This window comes from Colobus angolensis, unplaced genomic scaffold (assembly GCF_000951035.1).
Source record: "Colobus angolensis palliatus isolate OR3802 unplaced genomic scaffold, Cang.pa_1.0 Scaffold109, whole genome shotgun sequence".
Classification (NCBI taxonomy): domain Eukaryota; kingdom Metazoa; phylum Chordata; class Mammalia; order Primates; family Cercopithecidae; genus Colobus; species Colobus angolensis.
This window is the reverse complement of record NW_012111919.1, coordinates 7824164-7835865: the sequence shown is the minus strand read 5'-3', so window position 1 is coordinate 7835865 and position 11702 is coordinate 7824164. Positions and strand designations below refer to the sequence as shown.

Genomic DNA, 11702 nt, shown 5'->3' with positions numbered 1-11702 from the left:
AAACATTCTCCCTTTTCCAGGCATATGATTTGTGACTTAGTATGAGCAGGGCAAAGGATAGAAAAGACTCTTAACATTCAAAAAGTATTCTACTCCCATCCTCAAGGTTATCCTGTGATTACCTGTCAAATTCCCACAATTGTTTTGTGGCAAGGATTAAATTTCCCTTGGACCCCTGAAAGGAGCGCATGCTTACAGGTCAAATGCAACAGCCCTGAATCTGAATGCCTTTCCTTTGAACCATTTCTCAGGGTCGAGGAATCACAAAGATCCTAAGACTTGCAAAAGCTTTAACAGAACCTTTGAGAGCACTTTACATCAGGGCATTTTACATCCAAAATTCCTGAGTAGGGCTCAAATGGGGAAATGTGAAAATAATTTAGAATATTAAAGGGGCAAACAGTTTACCACTAAATAAATTACTCCAGAAACCCTTTGGCAGCTCAGGGGCCCAAGCATGCAATTTCTTCCCAAGAAGGAAGCTATACATGCAAACAAATGGAAATTAACGATGTAAAGCATTTATTAACTTATTCCTTATTATTTACAAGAGTAGAGTGCAGCAGGAGTACAGAAAATTCCAAATTGAAATCCATTACTAATTCAAAAGTCATTTAAAAGATTTATCTTCTTAATGATATTTTGATTAGATTACCAGATTATTTTGTATTTCCTAAATACAACAGCTGACAGTTGGCCAGAGTCGACTAAGTGACAGGAAAATCCAGAGCATAGAAATTAGCTGATGTGAGCCACAAGCAGAAAATCAAAATATAACCTTAAAAATGAGAACAGAGGGGGCTTCCTCATACCCAAAAGAGAGATTAATCACTGCCTGCACTTGCATACTTTTAAGAATATCTGGGTTAAGAAAGAACACAGATTTGTGAGCGACATGATAAATGTAAATAGAAATAAGACAAAGTAAGCACAGAATAAAGTGAATAAAGAGACAGAAAAGAATGAATGGACAAGGAAATTTGAAAACTGTATTTTTTTGATTAGGTTCTTTAAAGAAATTCTGGTAGATAAGACTACTGACTTTCTTTGTTTTCTTAAGTTTGACAAAGAAAAAAAAAAGACTAGTGACCATGGCTCCACCTTTTTAGAACAGATAAATAAATGCCTAGGAAGTACCTTTCAGAGAAACTAGAGAATATTTAATAGATAAGCATTTTCTCACCTAAGACCAAATATTTTTTAAATCCACAGAAATGTTCCTATTTATTTTCAGAAATTCATGCAGCCATGTTGGCACTGCTGTTCAACAAACTTCTTAAAGAAACAAGGGGGAATCATCCAGGTTTTTATATTTGGCTCATTATTTATAGACTGTTAACACTCATTTCTTGTTTTTACCTCAGGATCCAAGTTTCTGAAAACATACATTCTTGTCTTCTCCATCATTGCAAACAAATCAGGATTATCTTTGGCCCACTTCATATCCCAGACATCTCTTCGCTCCAATTTTAACAACTCTCCAACTACTTGCTGTCCTGTACTGTCCATTACTCGAGCATCCAAGTCAAAGAAAGTCAGAACTCCTGAGATATCTATGACAGCAAGACGGCTAAAAATAATGCAATTGGAGAAAAGGAAAAAACTATCAGCAATCATGAGAATAATTACCTACAGCCATTCTTCTTCAAAATCAGATTATCAGAAAACTGGAATACATTAGAAATGGCTTAAATTTTTTAAAATAAATTTGATACAAGATATGGACTACTCTCCATGTTGCTCTCTTCTGAGGAAAATGTATCCAAAGAGATGAAACCAACGGGTATGAAATATAAAATAATCTCAATGCTTTTAAGAGTAAAAATTATACTAGTACTTCCATATGCCCCATTAAAGACATTTAAACCAAATGCAGTATAAAATAAAACCATACTGAATTTTAAGACAAGTTCAATAGACACACTCATCTTTACATTTATTACATATAAATCTAACAATCCCAACTGATAATTCCTAAGTCTAACATCTACATGAGCAGAGTTTTCAGGCTTACCTAGAGTTGCAATTCAAGGATAACTGGTAGCCTCGACAATTAAGGGAATATTTTTGAATCAAACCAACATTAGGTAGACTGTATCTCTGAATGGTGCCAGATTCACGACCCTATGGAAATTACTTTTGATTACTTAATTAAGCATATGTGTATCATAATATTAAACTACAACTATCTCTCTATATGTCTATACATTTGTCTTAAAACCAAAGTGATGTCACAGCAAATTCTCGATTCTAATAACGAATCATGTCCTTAAGTATATATTTATCTATTAATTTAATTAAACCTTTTTCAAACAGCTGAAGTATTCTAATTTTTTTTCATGTAATGTTCAAGAAAGAAGTCAGAAACCTAGCACATTAGTAATACACAAATTCTTCTATCACAAGGAAAAAAATCTAAAGTTATTTATATTTGTTATCTAGGTTAATATTCAGGGCACATTAAAAGCTAAAACATAAAGTAGTTGTTGAGTTAAATTACATACATATATGAAAAATCAACAGAAGATCATACGAAATAACTGTTATGAAAGTCTAGGTTTTTATCCTATAGCCATCCATCTGATACTAGTTTTTAGCAAAAGGAAAGATGATCTGAATGCAGTGATACCATGAGTATTAGTTTAAATATGTTTAACAAAAAAAGCAGCATATAATTGTCTACACAACTCAGGGCAAATCTTAAAGTTGACAGATCAACAGTAAGTACAATGCCATGAGAGAACCGTGGGTTTCAAACCCTTGGCTGCCTCAGGCCATGGCAATGGGACAAAGTGGAAGCCTCCACACAGCTGATCTTCACCTCTCCTCTTTTTAATCAGAGAACCACTGCTTTTGCAGCTGAGTCTCATGAGGGCTTATCAGAAAGGAGGAAATACTATAGAAATATTACGCTCTTAAGATTTTTCCTCCCATAAAATTAGCTCATGGCTGAGGAATGTAACTAGAACTGGAATATATACTATTAAGGTTTTGTTTACATAATTCAAATGCAATAACCCCAGCAGCATTACTGTATTAAAGTAAACATTTATTTCTAAAATTAATATTTTCAAATCTTAGAGGTCAAGAGAAGACACTATGTCATTGATTCTATCTGAAAAATTCAGCTGAAATTTGCCATAGGTTTCTCTGTTTTACTGGCTGGCAAACATGTTACCTCGTCATTCTAAGTCTTATGAAAGTAGCTGAGCCAAAGCACTTTCTCCAACATAAAATATCGGGCTACACAGAGGAGGAAACTTTCTAATACCTACTACCACCACGCAATCTGCCCCACATCCATCAACCTTCCACAGGACTCATTCCACTCAGTGTTAGAAACTGTAAGTGTAGCCTGTCTTCTCGTCTGGTCATCATTCTATTGCTTTCATAAATAGCTGTTTTTGCAAATGGTTAATAATTTGTGAGGAAAGCTTTAAAACTTTCTTATTTCTTATACTGAACTTATATTCAGGGTACAGTAAAACTTGGGGCACCCATAAAATGATATTCAAAACTTTACTGTAATTTTTTTTTTTTAGAGACAGGATTTCACTGTGTTCTCAGTCTGGTTTCCAACTCCTGGCCTCAAGCAATCCTCCTGCTTCAGCTTCCCAAGTAACTGTCATTACAGACATGGGGCACACACCTGGCTCCTAGAGTATTTTTATAAACAATTATTATTCATAAAATAAGTTTTTGCAAAACTTACCACAATCAACATCTTATCTGATGCAGTTATGGCACAAATTGGATCCCTTGTGCCCTAAAATAAGTTAATCAATCATTACTATTCAACAAACATTTACTGAATAACTAATCTGGTACAAGGTAATATGCAATTCACTAAGCAGTCAATGTTTATTAACTTAATCAACATTTATTTACTGAGCACCTACTATGTGCCAAACACTGAAGTAAGCACTAGAGATATTCCGATGAAATCTTTACCCTCAGAGATTACTCAAAAGTCTATTGGGGAAGGCAGTGAACTAAACACCTCCTTGCAGGACAGTATGATGAAAGAAGAGGTAGAAACAGAGGTTATGAGAGCACAGAGAAAGGAGTATCTAACTTACACCAAGACAGGCAAAAACCTGAGCTCAGGCCTAAAAGAGAAACAGACAGCAGAAGGGTCAGCACATATTAAATTGAGGAAATGTAAGAAGGCATTGCACTGCAACAACCTGGACAAGTCTCTAGGGCATTACACTTGCTGAAAAAAGCCAATCTCAAAAAGTGACATACTATATGATTCTATTCATAAAACATTCTCAAAGTAACAAAACTACAGAGATGGAGAACATATTAGTGATTGCGAGGGGACAAGGATGGGGCTGGGCCCAGCTACTTGGGAGGCTGAGGCAGAAGAATCGCTTGAACCCAGGAGGCGGAGGTTGCAGTGAGCGGAGATCACGCCACTGCACTCCAGCCTGGGCAACAGTGCAAGACTCTGTCTCAGAAAAAAAAAGAAAAAGAAAAAGGAAAGACAAGAAAAAGAAAATAGAAAAGAAAAGAAAGAAGAAAGAGATAAGATCCCTTATGGTGACAAAACTAGATAAACCTACACACACACCTATTAGCACATGTAAAAACGGCTGAAAACTGAATAAGCTCATAGGCTAGTTACAGTACTGTGCCAACGTCAGTTTCCTGGTTTTGATACTCTACTGCACTTATATAAGATGTCACCACTGAAGAAAGCTGAGTGATGGGACTCTTTCTGCAATTTTCTATTAGCCTACAATTATTTCAAGATAAAATGTTTTTTATTAAAAATTTAAAAAACCAGTGTGATATATTCAGGAAATCTCAAGTTGTTTGCCACAGCTGGTATTTGAGGAATATGCTGGGAAGTGGGCCAGGGAGGCGGAGTACTTGTGGCTATTTATACTTTACTCTGAAAAATATGGGAACTTACAGAAAGCTTATAAATGGGGAGGAACTATATGTAACATGATTAGATTTGCATTTTAGAAAGGTTGTAGTGGTCAGAAGTATGATAAATGGATTGGCATAGTGGGGATGGGGAAAACTGAAAGTAGAGAGACTATTCTGTTCGATATGGTAGCCACTAACCTGATGTCACCATTTAAATGTAAATTCCATTAATGAGAATGAAATACAATTTAAAATTCAGTTCTTCAGCTGAACTAGCGATATTTTAAGTACTCAATAGCCACATATGGCTAGTGGCTACTGCACTGGAGAACAAAGATATACAGTATTTCCATTATCACAAAAAGTTCTATTGGGCAGCGTTGGATGGAAATTATTGCAGTGATGTAGGCAGAAACTAATGGCAGACCAAACTGATACAGAGATGGAAAGAGGAAAGCCAATTGGAAAGAAATTTAAGAGACAGAATCAAGATGCCTTGGTGATTTATTAGACATGGAAAGCAAGAAAAAAGGAGTTCTCATGATTCTTGCGGAGATAGTGAAGCCAACTACTGATATATAGAATATATATGGAGAAATGAATTGGGACGGAAGCTGAGTTCAGCCTCAGACAGATTAAACTTGGGGTGCTTTTGAGCTGCTCAATTTCTTGCTATCCAGACAGCAAGAAATATGTTATTCAGAAATCAAAAAAACTCAACATTGGAAAAATACATATTAGAGTCATTGGCATATGGGTAAAGGGGTGGATTTCAATAAGAACACTAAGAAGAGTGTATTAATAGGTTTTTGTTTTTTTTTTTTTTTAAAGGGTAGATGGCTTAGGGCTAGACATTAGGGAACATCACAATAAGTGATGCATAGATGAACCCTTGACAAAGAAGGCTCAGAAGGAAAAGCTAGAGACAAAGCCAGGAGTGTGGTTTCATGAAAGCCAAGAAGAAAAAAGTAGTCATTAAAAATATTAAATGTAATGTGTAGATCAAATAATACAAAGACGGAAAAAGACCTATTGGACTTGGCAATTCAAAGTCTTCTGAAAACCAGAATGCAACGAAGCACAGATGGAATGTGCAGTAGGGGAAAGATGAATACAGAATAGTCTTTCAAGAAACTCAGCTATGAAAGGAGGAAGAGAGAATGCAGTAGCTGGAAGAAAAAAATGATTGACAATGGAAACTTCTGTTGTTTTTAAGATGGCATCTATTTTAATTGATGTGAGGGTACAGGGGAAAAGCTGGTTGATGATGAATCAATTTTCCAAAACTTCCCTATCAAAGAGACTGTTTCTTATTCACCAGTAGATTCCCAGCACCTACTCCAATGTCTCACACTTAATAGACATTCAGAAAATACTTAATCGAAAAAAATGGATGGATACATAGATGACTAGACGAACTCTTGCATGTTCTAGCAGATACATCACTAGATCTGCTGTCAAAAAATTAAGCTTGAACCCTTGCTTTGTTACTTAATCATTTTATGATCCTGAGTAAATCAGTGAACTTCTCTATCAGTTTTCTAACCTATAAGAGACGAGATGGCATGCTGCTTGACTTACAGAGTTTTGAGCATCGGATAAGAAATGAGACAACAGTTTTATAAACAATAGGCACTACTTTAAATACTCTGAGAAAACCATTTCAAAAACTATTTACTGAAATAGCAAATTATATTAGTTTCTAAACAAAAGCACATTTTCATAAAGAAAGTTAACTATATTATCTGCAAAATATGTGCACTCACTAACACGCCAGGGGTGACAGATCAATCCATGGTAGATGGACAGATAAAGACAAAGACAGATGGGAAAGTGTGAGGAGGGGAGGAGGAGTTATGTTTTCCAATATTTTTAGATAATATGCTTTTCTAAGTAGTATATTAGCCACTTATCACCATCTACCATCTTTATTTCAGTCCAAGAATTTTTAAGATCTAGCAAAAAGTTTTCAGAAGAGAATTTTTTTAAATAATTGCTAAAATAATATCCTATTCACTGGGAACAAATTATTTTTCAGGTTTCAAAATAAAATTATAATATTTCAAATCTACAGATATTAACATTTTCTAGAAAAATTAAAATCACCTACTTGAATGGCTTTACTATAATCAAGCACACCATCCATTGATCCAGAAGGGGTATCATCAACATGATAAATTCTGCAAAAAAGATCAGAATTTCAAAGAAAGTTTAAGTATAATTTATACTATTTCATAATCTCTAGAATAAATGACTAGATAACATCAATTAATACTTTTATTTAATATAAAAATTCTGATTATTTTAGAGTGTTCTCAACACAGTTAAATCTTAATGAAGATAAAAATTATCTACCAGGTGTTTACTAGTTATACAAATGATATGCTCCTGAAAGCTGTACCAAAAACATATCTGAACATTTAATCATATATTCCCAATGAATTTCATTAAGCCCAGAGAGATGTTTTACCTTACTCTCCATATGAACATCAGTGAAGAGTAACATCTAATTCACTAGCTTTCTCTGCTGTTTCTCCATAATTTCCCTTCTATCAATGTGTTTAATGAAAGTAAACGTAAGTGGATTTAGGAGGTTCTAATTAATGGAATTTCAGTGCTGAAGTAAAGAAGACTTTCCTACCCTTTCCTGTATTAGGAAGAGGTATCACTTCTGGACATCCACTGTCTCTCTAGTACCTGTACCTGTATTATTATTTTTTAAATAAATTTAAGGGGTATAAAAGTACAGTTCTGTTGTATGGATATATTGAGTAGTGGTGATGTCTGGGCTTTTAGTGCAACCATGACCCAAGTAATGTACATTGCACACATTAAGTAATTTCTTATCCCTTACCCCCTACAACCCTCCCACCCTTCTGAGTCTCCAATGTCTATTATTCCACATTCTATGTCCATGTGTACACATTATTTAGCTTCCACTGGTGACCTTTGGCAAATAATTTAAGCTCATGTGTCTGTTTCCTCTGTAAAACAAGAATAATGAACACTGATTAGATTTATGAAAGTGGCACATAGTAAGTACCCAATAAATGTTGGCTGTTATAACCATCATCAACTGTACTTTAGAGATGAGGAAACTGAGTTCTAGGGGGAACCTGCTCAAAGTTATTCAAACCAGCACACATATCCCAGGTAGAAATATAAGGAAATGCTGCCTTCTTGATTTAAACAAAAGTCAGAATCTCTTTAGCAGACTACAAGAAGACACTCTGGAGAGGATAGGCTTTTTGCCCCAACTTTGTCCTAAGATCTATGTTCTCCCACAAGATTGTAGGCCTCTGCTCATTACTGCTACCACGGTAAGTCCTACCAGCATGAGGACTACCACACGCGGCCCTCAAAGAAGCCAAAGGTTCTTTCCATTTGGTCTTCCAGCACCACTGAGAACACAAGATATAACATTTTTCAACGTTTTTTTCCTGCCTCCACATGAACTCGCATACCCAACATACTTTTACTAAGGACCCACCTCCTATCTTAGCACATGAGTGAGTCTTAAAGGGAAGGAAAACGGAGTCTGAAGGAAGAGTGTGAAGGAAGATAATGATTCGAAGAAACACCTAGCATTTCTGTCACGACTCTACCACTCACTTCCGCCAACACAGGCCTATGTTCCCATTAAGAATCCTTAGGTTAAAACATTCAACAAAATGCTTTACTTACAGGCTTAGAGTAACAGCAGCAGAACAGCAAACACAGAGTATCACTAATGGAGACAACATAACTTACAAAACACCGTAAACGCTTCTTCAGTTTGAGACTACTGTGGGGAATCCCTCTATCCTGGCTTCTAACCTATCTGCTATGTGGCAGAGCCCTTTTTACCCCACTTACTAGAAGTAATTCCAACTCCAGACTCCTTGGAAACCAGGGCAAGAAAAAGAAGCTAAGTCCCCAGTTCACCCCACCTAAAGACTTCTTCCATATGTGTGTCTAAAGGCCTGCCTTTCCTCTGGTCACTGATATTAGAATCACCCACCCTCTTGGAAAGACATATACCACTAACGTATAGGAATAAAGCCTTAGTTAGATCCTTGGATCTCAAGCGAATAATCATATTTTAGTATAGCATATTAACTCTAATCTGGTGCGGAGGGTGAGTGAGGACAGCCATTTCCTTATAAAAACACAGCCTTCCAGTCTTTATCTCTAAGGGCTTTCTTTTATTACACTATGCTACCTCTCTTTTATTTTAATAAATTTAAACGCATAAATTTTAAAGATAAATTAATTGAAAAAATATTTCTACTAATCAAGACACTACAGTTATTAAGCATGACAATTTACAATTACTATGTCTGACTTAAATGTGATATGGTTGAGCTACTAAAAGGTATGTATCAAAAGATATACCGTTCTCTCCCTTCTTTTTGAGACCGTGTAATCTGATTAATTTCCAATGCTGTGAGCTTCTTTGCCACACGATACTGCCAGGTATAAAATGCTTCTTTCGAGGCTGCTATCACATGGGTTTTTGTCATTGCAACAAACAGTGGTACTGTTAAAAGTAACATTAAGATAATTTACAGTTACACAGAATTGCAAAATGTTTGTGCTGCAAAGGCCTTCAGTAATCACGGAGTTCAACCCCTTACTTTATAGGCAATATACCCCCACATAGTCTCAAAATACCCACACACGGTCTCTGAAATCAGAAAAGAATCAAAAGCTTGTGGAATCATACAAAAATACTAACTCAAAATAAATCAAAGACTCAATTGCAAGAGCTAAAACCATAAACACTACAAAGAAAACTTGGGAATACATCTTTATGACCTTTGGTTGGGCAATAATTGGCTTCTTAGATATGACACCAAAAACACAAATGACAAAAGAAAAATCAGACAAATTGGAGTTCATTAAAATTAAAAATATTTGTGCTTCAAGGGACACTATCAAGAAAGAAAAGAAAAATCTCCCAAGTCCCTTCCTAAGGAATATATTCTTCTAAACAAATAATTTTTAATATTCCTAATATGTATTGGAAATATATTCTCCCAAGCAAATAGTTCTTTTCATCTGTCCCATTTCTTAGAGAATATTTAATTGAACTCCTACTGTATATCCTTTTATGAAGTAGATAGTCTCATCAAATCCATCTTATAGATAAATAAACAGAGGTTTAAAGAAGTAGAACAACTTGCCCAAGGTCACAAAACACAAAATAAACAACATAAAATTAAACATTCATACAAAATACATAAAAGCAAAAAACTCCTTCAAAAACAGATTATACTGTTTTCTAAACTCATGAACAATCAAAACAGTGTAAAACTTAATTTTTCTATTATAAATACTATGCAATGTAATCATTAATATGGCCAGAATAAAAACATAACGTTACTAGGAGGTACCATTTATAGAGTTCTTGCCAGAGTGCAGACAAAGGGCATGTGAGGCAGCAAGAGACTTAGAAACTGAACAAAGAATTAGAAACTAGTCTGATAGTTTGATGTTAACTGAGTGTGTTAACAACTCAGGGATTCAAATTCAATAATTTTTATATGCTAAATAACTCAGTCCAACTGAGTAATTTTTTAAAAAATTCTTTTTTCACTGTAACTGTCAAGATTTTTTCATTCAAAATATCTACTATTACCAACCTCTGGAGGGAGCTCAAAGCCTTTCTTGGAAGGAGCACTTTGCTGAAAGCCATGCATGGAGAATGACAGGAAAGCCTCCACGGTGTGCTCCTGCCAGGTCAGACTGCACTCTCCTTTCCCTGACCTGGTCTTCACTAAATCTTAAGACATTTGTTAAATATTCAGTAAATTCCACTATGGATACTCTAATGCTGGTAACTATTATGCCCTTAGTGTAATTTGAAGCAAGTTTGTATACCTTAACTGCTTTCTAATAAAATATCATTTTTTCCTAAGTATATAAAAGCATTCTTCCAACCACTGTTTACCTACAATTATAAATTACACTCATGTTCCTTTCTTTTTGATAGAACCTAAATACTCACAAGGGTTTATCATTAGCCTGATTACTTCAAAATTAAAATGTTAGTGGTTCAAGGTAAGAGTCAGACTACTTGGATTCAAATGACAGGCACTTGCTAATTCTGTGGTCTTGAATAAATTATTTGTTCTCTCTGAACTTCAGTTTACCTACTGTAAGTTGCAGATAATAATAATGCCAACCCTACAGAGCTGTTTTAAAATTTAAGAGAGATAACAACATAAATATCACATAAACATATAGCATAGCACAGAGCCTGGCATAGAGTAAATGCTTAATAATACTTTTAAAAGACAGTATTTACTGAATGTTTAAAAATATATGACAGGCAGTGTTCTAAATATATAACATATATTAACTCACAACTTCCCTATAAGGTAAGCATTATTACCCTCATTTAGCAGATAAAGAAACTGAGGAATGTGAATTTGCCCATATCACACAGCTAGAAAGTAGTAGAGCTGGACACAAACCAGGTCAATCTGGCTCCAGAAACTGCTCTTAACTACTAGAGCAGACTGACCCTCACTAAGGATTAAGAAGTATTAGTTAGACATGGTTGCTATTATTCTTTTCATTTTTGTCACCTACATAGGATTTTATAATAAAACCATATATAAATTCTCAGTTACTACAAAAAATACAAATATATCTGAAAAATACATTCTTTTGAATCAGTAAGGTGGTGATTTCAGCAAATTCATATGGGTTGATAATCCTGTCTATATATATTTTGCTAGATCTTTATTAAGATTCATCCCACCTAGACTAAGCTTCTATGAAAAGCAAAACAAAATTGTAACAGATACACTGTTTTAGGACAAGAACACAGCCTA

General features: G+C 35.0%; 1 protein-coding gene across 1 annotated transcript in view; it reads right to left on the bottom strand.

Moving 5' to 3' along the window:
- The window catches only part of WDR35 (WD repeat domain 35), a 74268-nt gene that overhangs the window by 29845 nt on the left and 32721 nt on the right, over window positions 1-11702 (bottom strand). The window contains 5 exon segments of the mRNA XM_011951181.1: window positions 1360-1570; window positions 2015-2124; window positions 3713-3766; window positions 6992-7061; window positions 9256-9400. Coding sequence (XP_011806571.1) covers window positions 1360-1570; window positions 2015-2124; window positions 3713-3766; window positions 6992-7061; window positions 9256-9400 — 590 coding nt within the window.